General features: G+C 35.6%; 2 protein-coding genes across 3 annotated transcripts; one reads left to right on the forward strand and one right to left on the reverse strand.

Moving 5' to 3' along the window:
• Window positions 1-58: 58 nt before the first annotated feature.
• Window positions 59-6,586, forward strand: LOC109034219 (torsin-1A). The gene is made up of 4 exons (XM_019047242.2): window positions 59-332; window positions 1,630-1,910; window positions 2,343-2,643; window positions 3,121-6,586. Exons 1-4 carry the CDS (start codon window positions 194-196, stop codon window positions 3,405-3,407), a joined length of 1,008 nt encoding a protein of 335 aa, XP_018902787.1. The 5' UTR covers window positions 59-193; the 3' UTR covers window positions 3,408-6,586.
• A 544-nt stretch (window positions 6,587-7,130) lies between these two features.
• Vav (Vav guanine nucleotide exchange factor) lies at window positions 7,131-27,466 on the reverse strand. Of its 2 annotated transcripts, none has more exons than XM_019047239.2 (15): window positions 26,975-27,466; window positions 25,704-25,879; window positions 24,184-24,249; window positions 22,796-22,937; window positions 19,336-19,509; window positions 18,479-18,682; window positions 17,933-18,052; window positions 17,327-17,443; window positions 16,469-16,584; window positions 15,476-15,524; window positions 13,703-13,905; window positions 12,184-12,651; window positions 11,170-11,319; window positions 10,178-10,346; window positions 7,131-9,303 (listed from the first exon to the last, which is right to left on the reverse strand). In XM_019047239.2, exons 1-15 carry the CDS (start codon window positions 27,182-27,184, stop codon window positions 9,223-9,225), a joined length of 2,445 nt encoding a protein of 814 aa, XP_018902784.2. In that variant the 5' UTR covers window positions 27,185-27,466; the 3' UTR covers window positions 7,131-9,222. The 2 variants fall into 2 exon arrangements, with proteins under 2 accessions (XP_018902784.2, XP_018902786.2); XM_019047241.2 differs by lacking the exon at window positions 22,796-22,937 and adding an exon at window positions 21,471-21,600 and having other exon boundaries at window positions 26,975-27,464.
• Window positions 27,467-27,506: the final 40 nt, after the last annotated feature.

The following is a 27,506-nucleotide window of genomic DNA, read 5'->3' on the forward strand; positions in this document are numbered from 1 at the left end:
TTTGGCATTCAATTTGGCAACGGCAAATTTTTTGTTCTGGTTTGTTGTTGTTTTCCTTTTTGGCCGCGCTTATCAATTATCAATCATCCACTTTACTTTCACATCTATTCACCGGTCACTTTTACATGTACCTTTTTTTCTTCTTTTTTCATAGATCATTCTCCTTAATCTCAGAGGTAACTCATCCTCGATAATGCTCATTTTAAAACGTGTGATTTTGCTGTTGTTAATCGCTGGCACCCACAAAGCGGAGGCTTTTTTCGAGACCCTTTGGGCTACTATCACTGGTGGTGAGCAGTGCAACAAACATTGGATAAATTTTGATTTCAATGGTAAGTTCGATTCAGTAAATGTTCCTTATTTTCCAATTCCTGCAAGTTATTTTCATACGAAAACATTTGTGCCGGAGCCCATCTCCCTAGTCAATAAGCAAGACCATTTGTCAAATGGTTTATCAAATTTTCTGCACGTTTTTTATTTAGGGTTGAAAGATCTCATTGAAGCAAATCCTAGAGATCTACTGAAAGCTGCAAGGGTGGATAACACTGAAACGTCTCGTCGAAAGCAAGTATCAGACCTGCCCAAGTGAAGCCCAATTCAGATGACCAAACTTTTCATTCAACTTTGCTTCTGCTTTTCTAAACTGTAACTTCGAATACAACAACGGTGTAAGTCCGGTGTAAGTAAACATTCAAATCTCAGGAAGGGGGCAAGGTAATCCGAAGTGATGACGTAAGTTCAGAGTTGTCAACTACCATGCAAGCCAGCCGCAGTTAATATTTTTTTTCATGATGGGTCATCAGATGATTGCATCCTGCAGCAGAGACTGCCTGAAATTTCTCTGCTGATTCCTGCACATGTCGATCAAACATTCATGGGCTCTGAGTTTTTCTAAGACTCCTCGTGCTATGCCAATTCAGTAAAACTCTGGCTCCTTGGATTAATAATTCGGTTGTCCTTCAAAGTAAGGATACCTCGGCATGTGGCAACTGCCATTGTTCTGGAATCATAGTGTGCAAGCAGTTGGTTTTTTATCTCATAAATTTCAAACTGTTAAGTGTCATTGTATATGAAGAAGAAAAGCATTAGATGCTGAGATCCGTAAAATTAAAAAAGCAGATGCAAGGAAAATTTTATATTTGAAAATGGGAAGAAAAGTATGCAAATGGATTGGTACTTATCCTCTAGGTAGATAGAAACGACTACAGGAGAAGGAAATGAATTTCCAGATGTCTCAGTGAGTCCCCTTGGAAGTAAAAAATAGCAGCAGAATTTGTCTCAGCATGTTTAATTTTCAAAAAAAATTTCAGGGATGACCTTTCAGCGGAAGTATCCCCGTACCCTCTCCACCCAGTATATGGGTATAGGAGGCAACATTTCTTTTCAGGCGTCCGCCCTGTTAATAATAATACAATCTTTGTCTTATGACTTTATTACTGTTTGACTACTTGTACTAAAATCTGTAAGTATATTCAGTTGGAGCCTGTAATAACGTTTCTTAAAGGTTCTTTGCTGTCAGCAAGACCTTGTAGAATTAAGGTAGGTAGCATTGTTTTTAATTGTTTGAATATAAATGTTATTGCAATCGTAGCATACTTTTATTAAGAAGTGCGTCATTTATTGTTTCAGCTTTTCAGCATGATTTGAATGAAAATCTATTCGGTCAACCCCTGGTGCTGGAAAGTGTCGGCTATGCTGTCAAGTCACATTATGCTAAAAATGACAGAAATCAGAAGCCTCTAGTATTGAGTTTTCATGGTATGCAAGGGAGTGGGAAGAATTATGTTTCAGATTTTATCGTGAAGCATACTTTCAGGAGAAATTTAGAGACTGGCCGAAAGAGTCAGTTTGTCCATTTCTTTAATGGGAGGTTACAATTCCCATTGGAGCGCCATATCCACACTTATAAGGTGAGCCAATATTTTTATAATAAAGCAAGTTGCAAACTGTTTCCTATGCACCAGCCAGGCCATGCCTTTTTAAGCCCTTATGAGCCCAATGTGGCTCCATAAACACACTAAGGTGTCTGGTCCTCAAGCTTATCATAGCATGCAACAAGTCAAGAGTAAAATTATTTCTTTATTTCTAACTCTAAAATAAAATATTAAGAAAAATTATGTTGAATGTGTGTACACAGCTAAATATATGGAGAGACATTTTATGTGCAAGACTAAATGGAAGGTTGAAAGTAGTCTCTTTATCATGCTATTATCACGAAAGTGCAGAATACTTGAACTGTACTGATTTTTACCTCTCTCAACTGCAATTGTGTAATAGTTTTCCATCACTTATACTGTCATTTTTTTTTTTATTAAAACCATTTTCTAATTTTGTTTTACTAGTACGAGCTGGAGAAAACAATAAAGGATGCCCTCTACAATTGTCCATATTCAATCTTCATTTTTGACGAAGTAGACAAAATACCTAGAGGAGTGCTCGATACCCTCAAACCGTACCTAGACTATCGTTTTGAAGTGCAGGGTGTTGAGGCTAAAAAAGCCATCTTTATCTTCTTGTCCAACACCGGAAGTAGAGCAATCATGGAAAAATACCTTGAATATTGGAACGAAGGCATCGATCGAAACAATTTATCTTTGAATGATTTTGACGATGTCATTCGTTCAGGAGCGTTCAACGAAGATGGTAAGTTAAACTGTCCCTCACCCATTAAACCTTTGATCTGTTCTTTGTGCTGGAATTTTTTTTGGTGTCTAAGGTTCCTTATATTATATTTATAGCTGACCTTTCAATATATATATTTACACAAAAATTAACTAAATTATCACTGCTTGTCCTTCGGACCACCAAAGAGCCTGTTTTATGAAGAACTCAAATGCTAATTTTTAACCTGACTTGACAAAAATTGCTCACTTGAAATTTACCCTTGTCACTCAAAATTTCTGTCTCCTGAGGGCCAATCTTCTCTTCCTTCTTGGTTACAACAAGTATTTTTGTAAAATATCATGAATAGGTAGGTACTTTACTTTGAATTTTACTGGTTACCTATCTGATGTATTTACATCAATTTAATGCATAGTATGTTTTACAGCACTCATGAACTTCTATAATGAGTAATAGCTCAGACTTGATCTAATTGTCACCCTGCTTTTCTCTTTATAGGGGGACTCCAGTTTAGTGACAATATTGAATCGAATCTGATCGACCATTACATTCCATTTTTGCCACTAGAAAAGTCGCACGTTCGATTATGCATTCTCAAGGAGCTGACCTATCATTACGGTTTTCATCCAGATAACAAAGAAGAGATTGTAAATGAAGTTTTCAAAACAGTCACGTTTGGTCCCAAGCCTGAGAAAATTTTCTCAACAAGTGGTTGCAAGCGCATTAGCCAACAAGTTGCCACTTTAGTTACAAAATCAAAATGGAGATCCAAGTCCGAACTGTAAAAGTTAACATTTTTACTTTGACAGACTGATATTACATATTCTGCAGACACCATCAGGTAAATACCCAAGTAGCAGCGATCGCGATAAATAGCGATTTTATCGGTTGGTTATCATGGTTATATCAGTGGCAATATATCGAGATATCATCGCATTAAAAATCGCGATATATGGCGATTAAATCCCTACAAATCGCAATCTTTGGTTTGATAAAATCGTGATCAATTTTTGTTGATAAAATCGAGATTAAATTGCCACATATATAAATTTTTATTTCGAAAATATCGCGATAAATTGTCGGGCAATAAAAGCGCGATTTTATCGCGAGATGAAGAGATAAATCGCTCGTTTATTGAGGATAATTGCTCAGATGTTGATGATCCTGGCGATTTTTCCATGAGGTGATTCGATGGACGCCATATTTTGTGTCAGAATGGCATGCGATATATTGCATCAATTGACTTCATTTTTTCAGCTACTCGTCATTTTTCTCCAATTTTGAAATCGCAATTCTGTTGTCAGGAGTCTAAATCACTCATTTACCAATTTTAACAAAGATATTCAATGTAATAAAGGCCCTGGTTTTTTCAGAGAAAAAACAACGTATTCGATACTGATATTGAAACTGCACTCGAATGCGATATTTTCTCTCTGAAAAAACCACGCCTTTATTACGTTGAATTTCTTTGTTAAAATGGGTAAGTGAGTGCTTTAGCCGCCTGACAACAGAATTGCGATTTCAAAATTGGAGAAAAATGACGAGTAGCTGAAAAAATGGAGCCAATTGATGCGATATATCGCATGCCGTTCTGACACAAAATATGGCGTCCATCGAATCACCTTAAGAAATGCTACTTGGGTAAGTAGTTGTTTACGAGAGTCCATGGCTTATGAGTTGACTAATTTTCAATATGAGGCGGAAGATCCTTCATCTTGATTACTGCATCTACTTTAATGCTGAAATGAGCATGGCATATTATCTACCCCACTCCAAAATTTGTTCGACCACATAAGCAATTTGGCATGAAATACGACTGATATTCACTGTTGACTTATTACACCTTCTGTTGATTGTAACTTTACCGCCAGTCCATGAGCCGTAAAATGGTCAAAAGCATAAAAGTAAATTTATTGATAACACTGTACTTGGTGTCACTTGCTGACATATTGTTTGGAAATGAAATTCCAGAAACAATCAAGTGTACAAAGTTTAAATATTTTATCAAATCATATCTATAAGCAGGATGCTTCTTCTTGAGGCCAGTTACATGAAAAGATTACTGCTGACATCTCCAAAAATAGCAAATTAAAAACTTTTGCCTGATCTCTGTAATTTTTTTGCCTTTTCTCAAGTGGTTTTACTGAAAATAATCTTCTAGAGTAAAACATCAAATAGCAACGTGTATACATCAAATAGCCTTATCTCTTGTAACTTTTAAGATTTTTTTCGTTGAAAATGATTGTTATTTTCTCAGTCAGTTGTCCTCAGGGACTACGTACACAACTGAATTTCTAAAATATTTTTTTACATAACTTTATGCTGTGTTGTATTTCTCTTTCAAAGTTTTTAAGCCAACGACATACCAAAGGAATTAATTGAACAATTTAGGTAACTTTTAGCAAGAAATTTTTAATGCTGCACTCACTGTTTTTACTGTGTGAGTTTTGATCAACCGTTGATCGTCAAGAAATCAGAGGAGTGGCAACAAGAAGCATACTCGAACCAGTGGGAATGAAGACACACCAACTCCAAAAAATGGAAATGTTCAAGAGTTACAAAAATTAAGAAAGACTTTTTGGCACCTAAGACACAGACTTATAACAAGACATTTTAAGCATCTCAAAAAAAATCATTTTTTTTTGGTAAATTTTTTACCTTCTATGCACCTTTTTGTGTCTCTCTTACGTTTCAATTTTTGTGTGTTTTTATTTTCACTGATTCAACAGATTGATGATGCCTGAGGAAGGGTATCCAATAACAGTACAGTATTTGGGAAAGAAATAAAAGCCCATTTTAACGTTTGAAATGGTTTCCCAACAAAGTATGCGGATCAGTTGGTTAAACCAAAGGCTATTTTTTAAACGTAGATCCTGTAGTTCTGAAATCTATCAATAGTTTGGGGAGGGGGGGGGGAGAATTTATTAATGTGTATATTTTAAAGTACGCCTCTCTCCTGGCATTGTTCTCAATCACAGTTCTTAAGGTGAGAATCCATCCTCTGCAGGAGTAAGTAGAAAATATAGTGGAAATAAATTTGTTTTTGATTTGCAAATCAAAATGATAATCCCGGATTGATAGCTGCATGTATTCCAGCGATGTCTTTATCAGTACTTTACTTACAGAACTTTTTTGTCACACAAAACCATTTTACATAACGCTAAGTTGTTACAAATTTGAAAAGTAAATTATAATTAAAATATGGGGAGATTTTAAGAATTTTAGGAATGGTCTTCTTCTTTAATCGCAACCATTTTACGATTGGTAAAAAGTTACGCGTTTGTCATTGCTGTAACATTGTGAAAATACAAACAGCAGCGAATCTTGGATTATCATTTCCCTTAATTTCCAATGGCGGACCAAAAATGACTTTCTGCCCATCCATTTTAATATTTCTTGTGTAGGAGGTAATGAGGTACACTCTTACCCTCAGATTTCATCCCTCAAAAGTGTAATAATAGTATAACCTTGGATTGAGGGGAAGGTTCTCTGATCATTTGATAGCTACTTTGAAGTTCTGTTTCCTTTGAACATTTGCCTAATGTTAAGGTTCCTTAGTGGCACCACATTATTTATTTCCGTTTTAATTAGGATTAAGGATTATTTTTAATTACGATAGGCTGTGATATTTAAGTTTAAAATGGTGTCACTCAATTTATTGTCAATGCAATGGACCCATAACACTATCATCCAGGGCAAAGTGTCCTCATGCAGTTGAATTTGAGAATGTAAATTTGCCAGCATAATTTTTCAAAGTTTTCTGGAAATTTTCTCTAGGTGGCGAAAAAAGAATAAATTTGTTCCTTATTATTTTAAATAAAAGTAGATTATAGAACAACTCCATGTCTTTGGCAGCTTTTTTCAAGGAAGGGTTTGAATAGCTGAAATTGTGCCAGAAAAAATCTGGAAATGTCTATTTTACAATGGAACTTCATCTGTTAATAAAAGTATGTTTGATCTGAAATTGAAACTTTTATAAATCTCGCATTAGAAATAATCATGATCCAAAAAAATGTGTAAGCCTCAATTCCTGTTTCATATTAAATTGTGACTTCCTTTTATAATTTCTGCGTTAGTATGTGATTATCCGTATATTTTACGTCTGATGGAAAATTTGGACTTAAGGTGAAGTCAGGGCCATTACGGCAACTTGGAAAAGCTAGGAAATTCATGAGAAAAATTAGGGAGTTTTTTGAGTAGTACGTTGGATAAGCAACTTTAGCCGGTACCATTCGAGAGAAGGCAAACAACTTCAGAGTGCCTTTTCCCTTAATTTTAGTCTCTAGCAGTGAAGATTTTGTCCGTAGTGTGGCGAAAGTTAGCATAATCAAAAGAAAAGAAATCCTACGGTTTTGATCGACTGTTAGACTATTTAAAACCTTTGGAGTTAAGGAGAGGCAAAAACAGTCAGGGAATTGGAAAATGAAGTAATCATAGGAAATCTGTAATGGCGATAAAATGAGCCCACCCTTGATCAAAAAATTGAACAATGTGTCAAAGACAAATGCTTTGATGAGATAATCAAATTAATTTTATTAAAAAAACAACATACTTCTTTAACAAAACCAAGAAAGCAAAAGACTTTGTTAAAAGGGCAGCTTATGTGGCAGGCTTTAGCTACACAGTACAATTACATCGATCATATTTAGTTTGGGGTGACAATCACGACTGTCTTGCTGCAGTGCTCAAAATTCCCATTTTGTCAGAACAATACTGAGTGTTGGTGGGTGGAGTTTGAATTCTTGGTAAAATTTTTTTAACATTTAAACATTGTCCAAAAAAGTTATTGCACGACATCTGGAACGTTCTCGGAGGACCTCCAGGATTGTTACTTACATTTTTATACATTTCTAACAGTACTCCACTCAACTGCTCCATCATTGGTTGTGAGAAAGTAACATAAGTATTAATTTTTTGTAACATGTTGCAGATGTCATCACTAACAAATACATCCTACAGGTCAGCTAGAAACAGATTCCTCCCACAGGGTTCAAGACCGCTTGAAAAATCCTAGAATTCTTGGGGGGGGGGGGGGGGGGGGAGCTTAAAGGTTTTTAACCTCTGTATCATCTGATAATTTGTACACAACAGCTCATTAAATTGGTCTCCTTCTCTATAACTTCCAAAATGTCAAATAGTGTCCTACAATTGCATCTTCACCAATCGAGAGCAGAGAATAAAAATACAAGAGAAGGAAAAAACTTCAATTTTCAAGGCATTCTCTTAAGTGCTAAACATGTTTGTGTACCCTCAAAATTAGACTTAAATTTTTTTAAAATCTTGGAAAATTCTTATGAGTCCTTGATTTTACTAATTAGACTTCTTGAAAAGTTCTTTGAGTCTGAAAAGCTGTCTCAGTCAGCTGATTTTTGTTTTGAGCTGATTCACAGTTTCTAGATAAGTTTATGATGGTGAGCGATTCTGATTTTGCATACTGGAATCAACTTAACGGTGCAACCAGCTTTAAGCTATAAGACGAATTCAAAAGAAAGATAAAGATGATATGGATGAGAAACTTATGATTTTGACAGACTAACTTCAAGCCTCGGCAGCCTCAACCATTGAGTACATTTAGGAGCCCCCTAGAACAAACCAGTTGTTGGATACAACTTTTCGACAGCAGGTCCCAACTCAACTGAAGACGAAAGTTTCTGGCTTTGGTAGATTGATATGGCTTGAAATTGGAGAAAATTTCTTACCTTAAAAAAACATACATGATTCTCTCTTCTCCTTTCTTCTCCATTTTTTTACCCCTTCAAAATTGTGTAAAAAAAAAAAAAGGCTTAGAGTGAGACAGAAGATCTGCATCTTAATTCTACTATTTACTTTCAATGCTAACTTAAAGGCAGCAGATCTTCTGTTGCGGTCAAAATCTGTTAGGACTCATTTGACATCAACATTATAACATGCGCCATGACAGATTTTCAGGGGAGTGTCAAAAACGTCACATTTAACAATGAACTCGACAGTCCTTTGAGCATAAAATAAGGCACGAAAAAGCGAATTTTGAGCAAAAATTGTCTACTTCAAGTCTCAATTTATAATATAACAGTCATGATTTAAATCGTCCCATTATTCCCTGGCGCTGGCTGAACTCAAAGTCTTATCTAGAAACTGTGAACCTGTTGCATTGATTATCAAACATGAGCAATTGTTTTTGCTCTATGACCTGCTTCCGAGCAATCATGCCAATTAAGACCCTAATGTCAAGTCAAAATTCCCTTCTTTTTTAAGCATTCGTTCCTTTCAGGAATTTTCTTGCCATTCAGGTATTTTATTTACTTATTGTGTTTGGAACTAGTCCTATTACATTAACATTTATTCCTACAAATTAGAATGGATTTGAGAATCCGCAGTTATCTAGCGCGCAACTGAGCGAATACATTGGTAACAAGGGCAAGCTATGTTTGCAAAAATAAGAACTTAACAATTACCAAATCAATGAAAGCCAAGAATGGACTACACTTGAAAGAAAAAAAAGAAAAAAAACCTTAGAAGCAATAAATAAAAATGAGTACGAAATCATGATGCCAGGTAAAAGTAACTTAATTGTAAATATATCACAGTCTAAAAATAAACAGCAAATTTAAAAGAATACAGTTAGTTAGCAGAGTGGAAGTCCATTTCAATATTGAAATTGTCTGTAATTTCACGAACAAAGACTTTAGGGAAAAACCCAACCTGAAAAAAAGAAAAAAAATGAATTTAATTGATTATTTATAGATGTAATTGTAAGTGCTTCTGACTCCAAAAGAAAAAGGAAAAAAGCTTATAAAACTCATGAACTCATGAACTTAGGTATTCAATTTGACCAACATTTCAACTGAAATTACTGAAATTAAAGGCAAAAAAAAAAAAAAAAAAAAAAGATAAATTACAATTAAGTGAAGGTTGCCAGGCATGGGACTATTCCAACTATTCCTGCATTTGTGTTCGCAACCATGTAGATTTTCCATATTTTTCATTATCTGATGAATGACTGATCATCATTTCACAAATTACTGGGTAATTTTTAACGTTTTCTGAAAGAATAAAGTAACATTTTCAGCGAACCCAACCTGTTGACAAAATTGGTCTTGGTGCTGTGAAATAGACAGCTTAGGATGTTTTTACAAAACGTGGAATTCCAGATGAAACCTTTGAAGTTGCCACAGAAAAAATACTTTCCAACTACCCCCTACTGTGAGGGTGAATGTGAGAAAAGGCATGTTCAAGCACCACCAAGACCAATCCACACAGGTCAGTCATTGCGCATCTTTTTGAGAGCAACTTCCCCGCCCGGCCCTAACTCAGCTGCACTCAATACTACGTCACAATGGGTGCTCCCATAAGAAATACATTGCAAGCACTCAATACTACGTCACTGCGCAGTAGAGTACCAAAACTCATCCACGGGAATGACTGACCTGTGTGGATTGGTCTTGAGCACCACTGTAAAATTTTAAAGCTGACACTGGTTGTGATTTTGGGGTGAGAAATTGATTCTCCCCTAAGCTACACCTTAAGGGATAACGTCAGTAACTGTTGATATGGAAAAATCTAGATTGAGACTTACACGATCCTGCACTTTGCCTTTCCACCATCCTTTATGGTCTCCTTCTTTGCTTAGTACGATGACTTGACATCCTTGCTTCAAAGGTAACAGATTTGGCTCAACGGGATTGAAGTCAAATTCCGCCACAGCTACTATTCTCTTAAATGGCCACTGTAGTTGAACATTTAGTCTGCAAAGAAAACATTAGGGACAAATGAAAGACAATACACATTCACTAACAGAAAAAGTCTATTAACTATGAGAGCTCTACAACATTTTAAACTATAAACTATAGTAAGTTTTTATGCTGCACCGACAAAAAAACTTGTTAAAAAAGGGAAAACTTTCTGAACACTTGAAAATTTTTTAAACCAAGTGCAAAATAATTTTAGCCCAAAGATTACAGACAACAGTCATTAGGTAGCTATTGTCATTGTGCTGATGTGGCGCAATTGCATTGTACTTTTAAGCTGAGCTCATAAGCCCTCCACAGGCAACATGTTGATCACAGGAGTATGAGCACCGCATGTGCATAAGCTATTCTTTTATATGCGAATGAATAGGTAAACATATAACTTAAACTCCAAATTTCATTTGTCCAGGCAGTGTCCTTGCTTGCATATGGGGATAGAAGTGTCAAATGAGAAGAAATTTTGATTCGTCCCTTTCAAAAATAATATAGCAAGATAATCGAATAGTCTAATAGAGTAACTAATCACCAGAGTATACATATACAGCTTATAAAATAAAGGAAAACAGATTTAATCTAATTCTTGGTCTATAGATAAGTCAACAAACATTAATAATAGAGCTATAACCTATTATTTTTTTAATAACACTGTTATTTAGCCCTGATCCCTGATCTCAGATGTTCAAAATGTTCCATGTGAAACTTATGGAAGTCAACTTTTCATGTAATACTTCAATCCTCGCTTGCTTTAGCAGTCCATTAAAGGAGGAAAAAAAAGCTGAATGCCTTTGAAATATGCTGAATGTTTGGATGTTAATCTTACCCTATAAAGTTTTCACCTAAACTTGTATGCTCATAACAGGAGATGAGGTCAACAAGAGATCGAAAAAAGCGAGATTCCGATAGATAATACTCAACAGTTCCATCTACTTCCCGTTCGTAAACTTTCATATGCTTCACTTTGTTATCACTCCTGAAAAGAAAATAAAGAAAAACTGAAAAATCCAAGAAAGATTAAGAGAATACCGCTTCTACAAGAAGGGAAGGCAAAAATACTTAAATTAAACGGTTCTACTGTAAAAGAAAGACAAAGTAATGCATTTCATTTTCCTCCAGGAATTGATAATGATTAAAAAGTTCGGTGTTTTCCTGTCATGATTAGATCCTTCTATTGAAGCTAATGAGCTGCATTTTGAAAGATGTTACATTGGCACAGCATGTACAAAAGGTAAATTTATGTCAGTGAATTTGACTCTCTTTTGAGCTTGATTAGAAAGGTATGCGAACTGACAAAGAAAAATACTTACCAGAGGTCAAGAGCTAAACTCTATGGTTCAATGATTTGCAATCAACATTTGCATCCATCCATTCCTCGATCCACCTAGGGAGGTGGGTTAAAAATTTTGGATGTGGTTTCAATTGCCACGAACATGAAGATCACAGGTTCCAGGCGTGCTGTAGCCTGGAAGGAACTTTCTTCTGTTGTGCTGAAGGTTGGCAGTAAGCCAAAAACTTAACATAATCCTCTCGCTGAAAATCGCCTACTGATGCTCAATGATTGAAGCAATCATGATTAAAACTGGATTTTTATGCTTCCAAGCTGAATACTTTTGCGTACTTTGGTCCAGCATACTCAATCAAAATAATTTTAAGGATTTTACTGGCTACAACGAGCAGTTTAGCATTCTCAATTTTTTAAGACTTCATCTCCTTTAGTAAAAGTAGAAAAAGATATTGATTGCTATCAGTCTTCACTAAATCTTTGCTAATACTTGCATTCCTTCCCAGAGATAATCATTGGAGAGAAGTATTTGGTGTTTCAGTGCTGAGTACTTACTTCAAGCTGAGGGCGTAGGCAGTTTCATTGGGATGCGTCGGTCCCTGCGGTCTGATTCTGAGCAGGAAGGTCCCGTCCATCTGCCATTCGAGTAGCCTCTCAGCTGTCTCCCGACCCATGGAGCCGACAAACCACAGATAATCGGTGAGACCATGATCGGATGACTGTGCTGGAGACCATGACCAGTCGGACGGAAGTGGCGGGACTGCCTGTGGTAATTCTGCAACCAGAGGATCACTCAGCGGGGATGCATGACGGGCCGGTAACTGGGGTGGCTTGAGCCCACAACGACCAGTAAAAGAGATGCACTGCTTGTGCGCTGCCAAATAGCACTTGTCGCAACGGTACCCTTGATAGATTATGCCTTTCAGAAATTTGCTACAATGACTGCACGTTGTTGGACGTTCAAAAGTGTGCATGGAGAATTTGTGGTCTGTGTTTCGGCATGTCGATGGCTCGATATTGTCACTGTGACAGAAAATGAAACTTGCATATATAAAGTTGTTGAAACATAAATAAAGCTGACTCTTAAGAATAACAGAGCTGTTATCTTCTCTACTAAATTTTGATTGATTTAGATGATTTGATAAATAGAACCTTGCCAAAATTAAGGATCTAGAAAATAAAGGATCACAAATCAAAATATTTCAGTGGTACCCAATTTTTTTCTTTAAAAAATTCATTTTTTGAAAGAATGGAAGGAGCTGAACTACTAGGAATTTGTTCATATTTTGTTAGGCTTTAATGGCAAAGAAAACCTGATTTGAAAATGCCAGAAATGGAACCTTTCAGAAACGAAGTTTTTGGCAAGCTCTGATGAAATAGCCAAATGGGCGGTTTGGCATTTGATGAATGGCTGAACCCAACTTTGGGCACTGCCTTGTTACATCAACTCCCCTTTCGGCTTTTGATTAGACGGATTTTAATCAGTTAGAAACACCTTTTTAATCTATTCACTTTCAACACTTTTTTTACGAAATTATAATTCAGGGAGACTATCCTATAATTATGCTAAAATTAGTTGTTACAGCCATACTGGCAAGGCAAGACAGACTTTGATGGCCTTAGCATATTAGTTTTTTCAAATTTTTGCTTAGTCCAATTAGTTTGTTTATGGTTATTCAAACAAGTATCTGGAGTTGGAAATAATGACAAGCTTTCGCAAGAAATATCATGAGAATTTTTTTAAATATTACATTATTTATTGTATAAGTGAACAACTCCAAATCTTTTCATGAATTTGAAAAATGCTTAAGTTTCTAAAATGAAAAATCTCCTGTTTTATTATTTATCAGACCAAAATGTCTTCTAATCCCATCATACTTTAAAGCTGGAATTGCAGTCAATTCGCAGTTAGCTCATATTTGTATCTTTTTACATAACTTCCTGGGACTAGGACTAAGCATTTGTACAGAAAGCTAATCCCAGGATTTCAGGTGAATTAGGGAAGTTATCCCCATTTTTAGCTAAAATTTTCATGATCTTGGGGCCCTTGAAAAACGGTATCTTAGTTACTTACAAAGCATCCTGAATGGCTTTTATCCACTTTTTCTTGAGCTCCTCTGTGCGTGCATACATTGTGTAGGCAAAGCGCTCCCCTTTCCGCAACAGGAACCAATGATAGTTCCAGCGAGATTCACGGTGGAGTATTCGTTTGGAACCAGCATCCTCAATCTTGTAATCTCTCAACATGAGGGACTCTTTGAAACAATATTGGTCTCCCTAAACAAATTGCAATTCCCCGTCTTTAGAAAACACATTCAAAACAGAATAATATGAAGACAGAAAAATCATTTGGATACAAGTAAAAGATATCTGTCACTTCATTTCTGTGGTTCCGAGGGGTTTTTCATTACGAATCAAATGATTTGTTATGACCGTCATTCATTTTTTTTTTTTTTTTTTTTTTTTTTTTTTTTCATTGGTTTTTCATTGCCTGAACAAAAATTCATGAGCCCATATAGTTAGTCAGCATCAAAGATGATGAGCAGTTGGATCATTTGAAATTCATCTGAAAAAAATTCAGGAAAAAGACAGAAGGTGCAAAACATATTGCACAAAAAACAGATGCAAGAGCTAGAGAGGTTTTGTCTTCCCATTCTATTTAGCAAGAATGTACCACTAGACAAGGTACAAATTTCAGCATTCTGATACATGTTTCTTAACTAAAATTTCACGTAGAATACGACGCACACAACGAAGATTACCGAAAACAACTCCTTCCTAAGATATTTAATGATTCTTGATCCATGAATTCAAACCACCCGCTCATGAAAACTCAATGCTCTGCGTGATTCACATCGTGCGCTAAACGTTATCATGACAGTCTCTGCGATATAAAAATCTGGCAACCTCAATCTTGACGCTTATGCTCAGCAGTAGCAAATTGCTTATAGTTTGAACAACACATGGTGAGAAATGAACATTACTCAATTGAGAAGCTTGTTGAAACCGTTCAAGTGCGCGATTTGACTCACGTAGAGCTTTGAGTTTCTTGTCAGCGGGCAGTTCAAATTCCTCGTGACCAATGTGAGATAAAAACGTTAATATCTTCGTTTGGAGTTTGAGTCATTAGTTTTCGTTGCACGAATCGTGCTTTACGTGAAATTCTGGTTAAGAAACATGTATCAGAATGCTTAAATTCGTACCTTTTCTAGTGGTCCATTGTTTGACACTTTCAGGGCAGCAAAATAGTGAATAAAGAGCTCAGTGGCTCTTACAAGTTGACTAAGTTCTTTCATACAATCCACTTTTTTAGCCAAAAAAGATCAGAAAGATGAAAGACATACAAGATTTTACTGATTCACAAGTGATCAGCACAACAAGGCCTTCCTCGGCACTTTGCAGTCACAGAGCCACATAAATGGATGTATTTCTACCAAACGAAATTATGTGCATTATGCCGTAAGCCCTGTTATGCATATATTTGTATGGGTCTCAGGGCTCATGTCTCAATGCACATAGTTCCGTTTGGTAGAAATACGTCCAAATGAGAGTCTCAAGAGGAGAGTAAAGGAGGATCAGTAGAAATTGAATTGCTAGAAACAATCAGGAAGGAAAAATGAGAAAATTTCTACCTGACCTTGGTTTTTCATAGTTGAGGATAAAAAAAATGTTGCTCACTTAGTAGATTTAATCAATCAGGAGAATTTACTTATACCAAATTTGTTGACATAGCTTAAATGGGCAAAAAAACAGACCAGCTCATCTTGCTCACTTAGCAAATTTTTTCATTCCTGCGAGTTTTTTTTTGCAGGAGTTGATTGTACGCATATAAGAGAATTATACTTACTTTTAAAGCTTTGCACATGAGAATGACTTGATCGAAAATAAACACATATCTGAAAACGAAATGAATTTGTAATTAATCTATGGGGTTACTGAATTAGTGGTAAAGTCAATTTCATGAAATCAAAATCCAGATGTAATAATCTGAGGTAATGAGGTTTGATCAATTAATAAAAACAGCAGATCATTTTCAGTCATGTTGCATTATTTTCTGTGCTGGTTAATCTGTTATTTTTCTCAACTTCTCTTTCCTATTTGGATAAAAGCATTTGAATATTGGTACCGAGAAGTGAGCAAATAAATATATTTTGGCTACAACTTTTACTCTTCAGACAGTCATGTAAGCTTAGGTAAACGGCCTGCAGGCTGATTGTTGAAATTTATAGACAAAACCATAGACAAAGAAAGCACAAAGGATACGGAGAGATCCTATTGGTGGAAGCGGGTGGTTGCAATGGGCAAAGGAGGTAGGTAATAGACTTAACTAACGGCAACTCTCGAGAGACCCTTTAGTTATTCAATCATTTACCCCCTTAGTCTACGATAACCATCCAAATTAACTATAGGTTTGCTTCATACTCATTATGTCCTCTTTGTCTATCAACAAGTCAATTTCAACAAGTAGCCACTGTAGGCAACAATGCAGACAACGTGAAATAAGTAGTTTTATTTCAGAGTCTGTAGCACATCAAAAAGCAGGGGTGCAAAAAGTTCAAAACGCCCACCATTTCTGCTGCGGATTAGCTTTGCAGCCAAATTTCGACTTTGCCTCATAAAATATTACTTAGTTTTAATAGAGAATGCCAGATTTTGCGACAAAATGTGAGATTTGCCCTAATTTTTAAAAATGATGGGCTTCAAAAAGAAAAATCCACCAGTTTTGAGAATTGCCTACTGTATTTTGTGAATTATAGGATTGCCATTATTTGCATTTCTGAGTATGACACTCTTGCATAATACAAATTTAAAACGTACGGATGAATAAAAAGTGACTGACCTGACTTTCACTTTTTGATCATTGTGAGCTTTGATTCTAAGCTCTCCATCTTTAATTAAACGGCCAAAATCTCTCAGTTCCATATTTTCAGCCAGACTCCAGTCCGTGATACTCGCCTGAACACATTAAAATGCCATGAAGATGAGAACAAATTAAACAGTAATAGTGGAGTTATGACAGTGATTACACAAAACTGAGTCAAAGATAGTAGAACTGATTGTGCTGGTTTGAAACTAAGATGGTTGCCAGTTGGGCAAGTGATGAATTTGAACAATCCACTCACATAATAGTGTAGTGAAGTACTTATAGAACTTCGATTATTCAGTTCCAGTCATCCAAAAAGAAGTTATTTCAGCTCAATTATTCAGACCACCATCAATATTTATAAAAGACAGCCTGAGTAAAGAAGAAAAACCCTAGGGCAACGAATTAGTGTAAACATCCTTCCAAGTCTCAGCTGTCAAAAATCCATTCTTCAGTCTTGAAAAAATTATTCATGACAAAAGTGAAATACAACTTTAACTGTAAAAGCAGCAGGCTGAAGTGAGAAAATAATGTTTTGGGAGACCTATAGAAAATAAAACCCACTATAGCTGGTTAATTATTAATACTTATGGTTGCTAATGTGTCAAAATAAGATTAATGAAAAAAAAAATAGTCTTCAAACTTCTGCTGGTTGCAAAAATAATTACAATGTGCTTGGAATATCAAATAGTATTTAAATTGGCGATTGACAATGAGGAATAAGAGGACAAAAACTCTTAACATTAAATTTTAAATTTACTGACTGAAAATTACGCTTCCTTTACTTGTTTTTAATTTTGAGCAATAATATTCTGTCATTTACTGAAAACCAACCTGAATGTCAGCCATGATCTGAAGAGTGTCGCTGTCCTTTTTGACTTCATTGATATACTGAGCTACATCAATCATGGCTTCTTTTGCTCTTTCAAGGCCACGATAGTCCTCATGATTCTGTTGAGACAAATTTAATGTACAATTAAGGCAACAAGCTGACACAAGACTTCCCTATTACATCATAAAAAAAATTCTTACACTACTTCTGATTGATGATAGATACTCCCCAAACAGTAGTTTAATTGTGAAAGTTTCACAAATAACACAGAGGATTGCTCAACCGTTTCAGAGAGGGGGTCACTTCAGAAAATTTTCAAGCAGCACATACTGAGAATACAACTCATTGCTAATCTTGGCTAATCTATAATCAGCGAGTGTGTGGTCGCGAATCCTTTTTGCAAAGCCCGTTTTACAAATAAGATGTCTTTTTACATTCCAGATGCTATGGCTTTGAGGTTGTGCCTTAGTAGGCTTGAACATGGACAGTTGATGTTGATGGAGAAATCATCAATATCTTTGCTAAAATATACCAGGCACTCGAAATGATTTGGAGGGAAATAAAACAGATAAAACAAGAAATAAGAACTATATTCATAACATACTTACTGGCTGTGTCTCACTGATTAGTTTATCCAGAAGAAGATGGTATTTGAGTATCCTCTGCATTGGAACGGACAAAATATCACGAAGTTTGAATTTATTGTTGTTGGCTTCTTCTTGACAAACCTAAAAGAGGAAACATTGAGACTGAGGTTGCCATTTTTTATACTGCAGAGCCTGTTGTGGTAATGGTTAGTGTGCAATTCGACCAATGTAGATTTCTATTTATTCATGAATAGGAGGTTTGAATTTACGCATCGAATAATGTTGAGAATTTTTGCTAGGAGCTTATTACAGTAATATTTGTTGCACAAATCGTTTTCTACGTGAAAATTTGAATCAGAAACATGTATAAGAATGCTTAAATTTGCACTTTGTCTAGTGGTCCATTAACATGGCAATAAGACCAGAATATTGATAAATATGTTATATATTATGTATGCCATACAAAAAAAGAGATAGAAAGGATGTGTCCAAGATCGTTGAAAAGTTTTCCATGCCTCTTTTGTATAAAATGTTAAAAATAATGAGAGAGATGAGGAAGTTAATTACCTGAATCAGTTGATTGATATTTTCACTACGATTGCAAATCTCTTGGATTTTATCTTGAGCGGTGGTGAGGTTTGCACAATAATCGCCATAGATCAAGAATTTCTCTCGCCAATTCAAGAACGTTTCACTTAGCTTGATCATGCTATTGGGTGTTGTGGCTTTCCGCAGCTGACTCAAGAATCCACCATGAATTTCAGCTAGTTCCTGAGGCACAAAAACTTAAAATATCATTACAGGCAAGCAAAGATAATATAAATAACATGGTTATTGCAACTTTGTATTAATTGATATGAATTTGGTCCGCTTAAACCAGAATCAGCCTGACCGCAGTACATGTTGCCATATCTAAATACTGAACATATCTAAAATTGAATGACTTTTCATTTTTAACCTGGTTGAGCAGTATGCGCATGGCTGAAAGGGCTTTCAGATGGCATGCAGAGCTGCTCATCAGGCTGCCTGACAGGCCGCTTGATAAGTTCTCCACCGAATTGCTCCCTATTCTCACTACAGAACACTTGGCGGAGGGCTCAATGAGCGGCCTGTCAAGTTGCACTTCAGGCAGCCTGATGAGCAGCTTGGCAAGCTATCAGAACGCGCCTTCAACCGAACCTGGTAATGAAGGAATTAAATATGGCATTCTTTAAAGTCTGAAAAAGGGGGAATTTTTTTTTTCTTGAGGTCTCTGAAAAAAAGCCTGCTCGCTAGATACAGTGAATACAGTATATGAGTAAAAACGATAATTTTTCCAAGCCCATTTTGATTCTTCTTCTTTGATTTAAACACCTATAATATCCTTTGGTGTTTTCAATTGTGATGTGCGAAAGAAAACTGAACAGCTGTCAGAGGAGGATTACCTTGATGCCCCAAAAAATCACTCTAAAATCATCATCTTTCAAAACGTTCTGGAGGGGCCGGATGAAACATTTCTGGAGGGTACCAAGCACATCGACATAGTTTTTCTCCGTCTCCACCAGTTCATTGATGACATAATCACGTTTTTCTAAATTATGACTAATTGGGGTAGGAACCTGCAAAGAGAAATATGTACCATAAAATCAATGTCATTTTTAAAAAAAAGAAGAAAAAAAAAGAAACGTAAATACTGGTAGTATTAACTATTTTATTTGTGAATATTAATTCTTCAATTAAAACTATTTGAGCAGCAACTGTCGATCTTCAAGAGTTCTCCATCTAAAATGGTTAGAGTTTTGATCCAAATAAACGGAAAAAGTTTATTTCAATGATATACCAGGAATGTGTGCATCAGACAGGGCACATATTTACTTAGGTTGCCGAATAAGATATTTTTGACTTCAGTGCAGTGCTGCAGTGTTCAATTGTTACATAGAATTGGGCTGGTTATAATTGAGCTCTGATTGAAATATTATGAAATTCAAACCTATTATTTGCAGACCGTTTGAAAAGAGAGCACAATAATGAACTTATTTTTCTTCTTTCAATTTGCAGCTGCGCAATATTGATGGTGCAAATACAAAAATATAGGGACTGCAATAAAAAAGGGGGGGGGGACACTAGTTAATTATAGCATTTATGAGAGAAGTTAAAAAAAAAAAAAAAAAAAAAACTGAAAAAGAAAACAATGATTGATGTTTCGCGCAATGGGTATTCAGTCTAGAAGCAAAATTGCTGAATATCTTCAGGAACAATGAGGAAAGGCATGAAAAATTCACAACTTGCAAACAGTAATTACAGCAAAAAGAAACGTTGGTATTTGCTGAAAAGTGTCCAAAAGTACTAGAACTTTGTAGATTTAGGAGCTTCTCCTTCAAAAAGTATAACATAAAGATCTAATTTGAGCCAGCGATCTCTTCATTTTCCAATCAAAATTGCTTTTTGCCTTAGCTCTGTCGTTATTTCCTCGACTTCAAGTTCTCCGCTCTTCTTTATTCATCTTGCTTTTCAGCTGATTAAATTTCTTAAGTGGTTTGCCTGCTCAGCAGAAGTTGCTGAAATGATTGCAGAGACATCGTGGTAATGTTTAAGCGACCTTTTTGGCAACTTTTGCCAGGCAGGTGATAGAGTGAAAGTTAAGGCTCACTTAGTCCGTTAATTTGATATGGTCTGCCAACAGATTCCTCCTAAACCTCCTCTATTCGACATAAATTCATATGAACTGCTTTCACAGCACTCTCTGCCACCCTACAAACTGAACCTGACCGGTGTGGTCCACTGTCCTTCCAAAGCCTATCAGGGTGTTGGCACTGTCTCATTTTTCATACAACCCCCTAACGCCACTTTTTGGCATCCCTTTCATCTCCTCCCAAGAGGAACCCAATTCAGCACCTTCTTTGGCAGCCTTTCTTCTGTCATCCTGATAATATGATCATACCAACATACCATTCATATGAAAACAAACAGAAAAACTCTTTTTATAATCAAAAGTTCATACTTTCCAATTTATGATTTTATTTAAGAGGGTGTACCACATGATGATAGCCATTTTGGATTCCGAATAAAATTTTCACACTGGTATTACTCGTTTGTCTCAAATAAGATCTCTGTCATATTATATTTAAGGATATTGGAAATTCAAACATCCCCAAAATTCTAAAACATATAATAAGGTAAGGGGTAAATTTTGGGCTCCGTCCATGTTCCACTGTAATTTTGGAGTGAATAGCTATCGGGAATAACTCCTTTTTTTTGCTTCAGCTGAAGTTTGTAACAAGGCCATTAATACCAAATTCTGGAGAGAAATTAAAAAGTCAAAACTTAAAATAAGCCATCTCTATGCCGTAGGTGGCAGTAGCCATCTCCAGACAAAGTCTAGATGTGACAACAATGGAAGTAGCCTTACAGAGAGTAAACTGTTTCAATGGAGATGACTTTGATGTGAAACTCTAACAATATCGCCAGCTTTCCCTGGAAGTTATGAAGTTTATGGAGTTTCCTTTTCCCACAAAAGATTTAAATAGAGGGACAAAGTTGAACAGGAATAAACAAAGTGAACTTCTCTGAGAGTACTCACATGGGTGCCATTGGTAGCTTTTTGTTTATCGATTGAACACAAGTCCTGATAAATTTCCTCATTGTGAGTATGAGTATCGTACATGGAGTACTGCTCTCCTCCTATAGCACCACGAGGTGAGACATCCTCACTGGGTGAAAACAAAGCATGCAGATTAAATAAAAAATAATAAGCTAAAAATGCCTCTTTAGGAGTCACTTTGAAAAAAACGTCACAGCAACTAAAAAGAGAAGCTTGAAAATTATTAGTGAACACTAAATGTTGTAACTTAAAAATTTCCACCGATTAAAACAGGGCTGAAGCAACTTGATAAAATATTCAAAGCTTTATAAAAATTAATGCAACTTAAAGACACTGATTTTGATTGGTAACTGCTTATAATTGGTTGACATTTCCAAAAGAGATTTTAATTTGGAATGACATTCTTTCATGAAACAAGCAAATAATAGTATGACTCAGGCAATTTATTTTTTAAATGAGCGATTTCATTAATTTGACAAAATGGTGAAGCAAAGATACTTGTAAACATGGGGAACAAGCGATACAAAATGGAATTATTAGATGAAAACACAGCTGGCACGCAAAATTGAGGCAAAATCGTCAAGAAAAAATTGGCAAAATGAATAAAAAGTAACTGATTGCAACCACAATATTAATATAAAATCCTAATAAAGGTAATATGATACTTCCAAAATCTAAAAACTCAACAAACCAAAGGAGTACTGGCGATGGACAAGGATGAAGCAGAGTATCTTTCCATTTACGTGAACAGTTTTAAAAAGAGGAAAGGACATCACTTCTAGAAATATGGAGAAATTTTTAATGGGTAAAAAATAAAAATTGAAGCTTTTAATTGGAGATACATTGCTCGCTATTCCGTCAGGAAGAAGAAAAAAGTGAGAAGCAGTTTTGTTGTGCTAGAATGCTATTATCAATTTCTAATTTTGAAACCTTCATTTATTGATGGATAAATGATTAACAGGAGAGTAAAAGAAAAATCAATCTATGTTTTAAAAAACTTTAAAGTAAATTTAGAGGCAACTAATATATAAGAGAAGCTGGGTGCACTGCCATTCGACTAAATTTTACAACCAGAAAAAAAAGGAACAAAAAAAGAGAGTGATGCAAAGGGGAAACAGGAGTGTTGACTGGAAAACTGAAAAAAAAACGGTAACAACCACAAGGAACAAAACTCCAAGATACTACTCAAAGCAGGCCAAGAGCAGGAGGAATAATAGATTAAGGCATGAAAAAAGAAATACGCTAAAGGATAAAGAAATAAGAAAAAGGAAAATAAAGAAGATGGACAGAACGAGAAGAAGTACCTCGGAAGAAAATGTTACACAGCAAAGAAACTCATAGATTTGCTCTTCGTCCTCTTCACATTGCGGAGACTTAATTTTAAACTGAAGCCAATTTTGACTTTTCTGCGAGCCACTTTTATTTGTATCCAACTCAGAAGAAAGGCTATAAACGAAAAAAGTGATAACAAAGCGATTTGTAATAGGGCAATGAAGAGAGAAGAAAGGGGAAAATACACCAAGAAAGCAAATTCAGCCTTCCTAAACACCCTTGCAAACTGCACTAGTTACAGAAGTCAGATTCTGCTTTCATAACATTGTCTCATCATTAACTCTTTCTCTTTTTCTTATTAAAACTTTGATCCACAAGGAATTCCTATTTTTTTAATGCATATTCATGGTCCAACTAGGAATGCATGAAAATCGATTAAGTACACGAGTCTACTAACATTTTGTTTGTTATTTTTTTTCTTTCTACAAAACGCTGAGGATATGATTAATTGCCTAAAGAATTTTAAGTTTTATTTCTATTATTTACTTCTTATTCATTGTTTTAGAATCTTTATTACTTCTGCATTAAGTAAATTTCAAGGTCATGAGTAATTTTCAGCGCTGATTTGCCATTTTGGCTTTATCAGCAAATAAAGTTGCAAGAATAAAAAAATATTGAATGAGCTTAAAGAATGTTTGGACTTTATTTTGCAACTGGGAACTACTATTTTTGGGTCAATAATAAAAACACATATCGGCAAAGGGAGATTAATGGCACATGTTTTGTTTCTAATATGAGCCAAAATACTCAAAATATAATTTTTAAACCTCTTTTTTTTTTTTTTTTTTTTTTTTTTTTTTTGGGGAGTGCTGAGTGCTGTTCAGCAGTACATGTTCTATGACACAATTTTTTTTCACAACTTCATTTTACGTACATAAAAATATTTTCTCCACACATGAGTTAGAAATTCCTGCAATTATATACTCTCTTGAAGAAAAAAAAAAGACCTCCTGCCGTATTCACATGGAATGTTTCCTTTTTTAGAAAGAGACAATTGAGGTATGCCTCTCCTCGTCTACTGGTCAAAATTAACCCTAAAACATTATCCATTACTTTTTTTTTTTATCATTCAATTTAGACCTGAGAAAACTAAAATATCTCTTCTCAACATGTCTGGTGCCTCAACAGTGGAAATACCATTGAGTTAGACTTTCCCTGTCTGCATCCAGTCACATTCCATAAGGCAAATTTGCGCCAGTGCACCCCCTTCTCTGGTCATACGATTATTGTGAATTACAGTTCACAAGTTTTGAGGAAGTAACCAGACTTTAAAGACTACATCCTTTTTCAAATTTAGCTCTGTCCATGGCTTTTCGATCAAAATTTACTCAAAATATAATTCGCATCATGAATCACTTACGTTGAGTTTAGATTCCTGTAAATGTCTTCTTGAGACAATGTTCTTGGACGGTGAACAGAAAAGCCACTGAAAAACAGAGAGAATAAAAATGAAAGAAAATTTGTTTAATTGATGTCATAGGATTATATTTTGGTCAATGATAAGTTTTTTAGGTGGACCTAGGGTTAAGGCAAACCCACAAAATCAATGAAGGTCAGGCTTCAATCATAGAATCATGAAATAAAGCTAAGTGGAAATCATAAAATGAAAATACAGATTTTTCTGCTCGGTACAGCTACATTTGGCACAACTTTCTCACCAATTGGTTGCGTTACCATATGACTCAGTTGATAATATTTTAGTATCTCCCTCTTTTTTCCGCATTCACTAAATTCAGCGCTAAAAAATTCTTTTAACTGGGATATTGGTACAACGGGTTGAAGAAGTGTTTTACAAAAATTTTTATCAGAGAAACAAAAATGCCAAATCAAACCTGAGCTGCTCCTTAAAAGTTGGTAGTTCAAAAAACAAAAAAATGGTCGCAAGACAAAATAACTTGAAATATATTGTAGCCTGACAAATTCAAGGCTCAGAAAGGACTACTAGACAAGATAGTATTTTAATCAAGTGCTTTAATACATGTTTTCTCTTCAAAATTTTACGTAGAACAAGATTTACACAACAAAAAAAACTGAAATCAGCTCCTGACCAAAATATTATAGTTTTTACTCAACACTTGTCGTGGAAATTTTTGAATTTCCCATTCACAAGAAAAATAAGAATTTAAATGAATCAGTTCATGCACTAGATACCTAGAACAGTTTTGGCTGGCTTTAATAGGCAATATTACTTTCCTGTCCTGTGTTCTCCAAAGTACAAACAACTTGCAACAGCTGGGTTAAAGTACCAATATTGAGTTTGTCATATTTTCATGCTGTAAAAACTGTCACTGTAACGTTTAGTGTGTGACTTAACTCAAGCAGATGATTGTTTTATTTATGAGTGGGGAGTTCGAGTTGATGCATCGAAAAATTCTAATATCTTAACTAAGAGTTACTTCCAATAATTTTTGTTCGATGAATCATTCTCAAGGTGTATTTGTATAATAAAAAATACAAATGCTTAAATTTGCACCATGCCTAGTAGTCTTTTCTTTGGATGAAATGCAACTTCACGCACTATACTAGCGCAAAAATCAGGCTAAAGCAGCAGAAATTGTTTTATGTGATAGTGGACAGTGTTTCCCACCAAAAATTCAATTTCAAATTTTTCAACCCATTGGGGCAAAAATTACTCTCTTGAAAAATTTGCTTCCATCCATCAAGTCTCTGTCTCTGTTCTTGGTTGGAAATAAATCAATCAGGAAACAAGTGAGAGCAGACCTCTTGATTTCTGTATTATGTGTTTTGTATTCACATTACTCTAAAAAAATTGATCTTAGGATCCAGAATATTTAAAACCCTTCTTTCTTCCACTTTAAAATACTCATTCAAGTAAAGGTACCGTTACAGCAGAGAAAAGCAGCTACCCTGAATACTTACGGAATATTCTTCTTCTGAAATTTAGGGCAGTTTGACAGTTTTGACAGTGTGTGAATGACTCTGTAGAAATCTGTGAAATCAAATAGCATCAACGGCTCAAACAAGTCTGACTCAGGGAGACCATAATAGTCATGACAAGCTTGCAGGAAGACTTTAATGTTCCGCAGACACAGGAACTAGAAATAGGAAGACAAATCAAAATCAGATAAATACTACCAAGTAGACATTAAAGCCTGCCTAGGCAGATAGTGATCTACAAAAAAAAGAAAGGAAAAAAAAAATTATTCTTCCAAAAGTTTAAAAATGAAATCTTTAGCTTTCACCCATCCTCATGGTGCACAGTGCTGCAGGTGGTGGCTCAGTGTATTGAATGTAGTTTACTTTTCACTCTCTTCCTATCTTCTTTACTTTCATTATATTTGTCAAACATATAAGAACTGTTTACTTACTAATGCAGGAAAAAATCCAAGTATGGACAGGGACCAGTTCTGTAAGATCCTGGATTCCCGTAAGAGCCAACGTAAAAATTTGTGAGCAGGTACTAATGCTGCTATCTTGCGTAAGACCCTCGCAACCCACTAATATTATCAGTTGCTGGACTTCACAAAAATCCGTAGGATTACATATATCTGCCGAAATTCGGATTTTTCACCTCTAACTGGTGTGTGGCAGCCCAATTCTTGTCAGAAGGGCATCTGTCTAGCGGTTCATTGCATGCACGTCTCATTTATATCTGTCTTTGTTTAGAGGATTACTTGCAAATTAAAGTTGGGTTGGAGTTTCCAAAAGTGAAGAATGTACCGAAGACAGTATTAATATATCTAAGCGCTCATTAGTCATTAGTCGTGCAATAGGACCTCCATCAGTTCAACTGTAACCTTTCACTGTTCACTGTTTGGACAATAGAGGGCTGATTATTGAAACTATGTCAGGGAGATGAGACAAGATACAGCCCTATTTTAACCATGCAATATATCCCATTTTGATGTCTTATCCGGCTGCTATACTCTTACACAATCGGCTCTCTGGACAAAACAGTTCTGTAATAAGTGGAACTGATAACTCCTTTTTGGGCATATTAAGAGACAAAACAGTTGTCCATCAATGATACCGTTTATTTTAGCAATGATCAGAAAAATACCATTCATTTAAAAAATTGGTCACTACAACACTGATAGAGCGGCAACTTATGGTTTTGCTATTTCTAGGCCAAGAAGGCATCGCTCTTTCTCGAAAGCAGTATCCAAGTAAAAAAATCAAATGCAACTCACCTGTGCTAACTGCGGTTTTTGGTTGACATCCTTCATATCAATACATCCAGGGTCAAGCGAGCTGATCAGGTTGCACAATAAAACACCGTCCCGAAGCGTCAAAGCTAAATCAAAGATATCCGCCTCAGGCCACTTCGCCTTATGGTCAGGTCTTAGCACCCCGCACCTGGTTAGCCAGGAGGCACATTCTCTCCAGACTTCATTTGCCATTGTTAGGTAAAATAAAGTTACTTACTCCATTGTTCTAATGAGAAACATCAAGTTTGATGGTAAACATTTTGGCTGGGATGAAACACTGAAATCAATCTCAATCATTTGACACTTGCTAAACTCAAAAATAGGATCACTGTCATTCACTGATAGAGATAGGATGGCCAATGATACGTGAATATGAATACGATATTGAAATTATAAAAATTAATGTTAGAAACAAGAACGTAAATGTCACAAGTGCACTAGGACAAGGGCAGGCCAGCGGGCAAACAAATCCTCCTTTATCTCCTTTATCTTCTATCATCAACAGGATCAGGAT

Source organism: Bemisia tabaci, chromosome 2 (genome assembly GCF_918797505.1).
Source record: "Bemisia tabaci chromosome 2, PGI_BMITA_v3".
Taxonomy (NCBI): Eukaryota; Metazoa; Arthropoda; class Insecta; order Hemiptera; family Aleyrodidae; genus Bemisia; species Bemisia tabaci.

Excerpts from the sequence above, each read along its gene's own strand:
- LOC109034219 (XM_019047242.2), top strand. The coding sequence starts at position 194 with ATGCTCATTTTAAAACGTGTGATTTTGCTGTTGTTAATCGCTGGCACC. Across the intron at positions 333-1,629 it reads GATAAATTTTGATTTCAATG|CTTTTCAGCATGATTTGAAT; the intron begins GTAAGTTCGATT and ends TTATTGTTTCAG. Across the intron at positions 2,644-3,120 it reads AGGAGCGTTCAACGAAGATG|GGGGACTCCAGTTTAGTGAC; the intron begins GTAAGTTAAACT and ends TTCTCTTTATAG.
- Vav (XM_019047239.2), bottom strand. The coding sequence starts at position 27,184 with ATGGCAAATGAAGTCTGGAGAGAATGTGCCTCCTGGCTAACCAGGTGC. Across the intron at positions 19,510-22,795 it reads GTGTAACATTTTCTTCCGAG|GTTCCTACCCCAATTAGTCA; the intron begins GTACTTCTTCTC and ends TTCTCTTTGCAG. Across the intron at positions 11,320-12,183 it reads GCCTACGCCCTCAGCTTGAA|GAGTGATAACAAAGTGAAGC; the intron begins GTAAGTACTCAG and ends TTTTCTTTTCAG.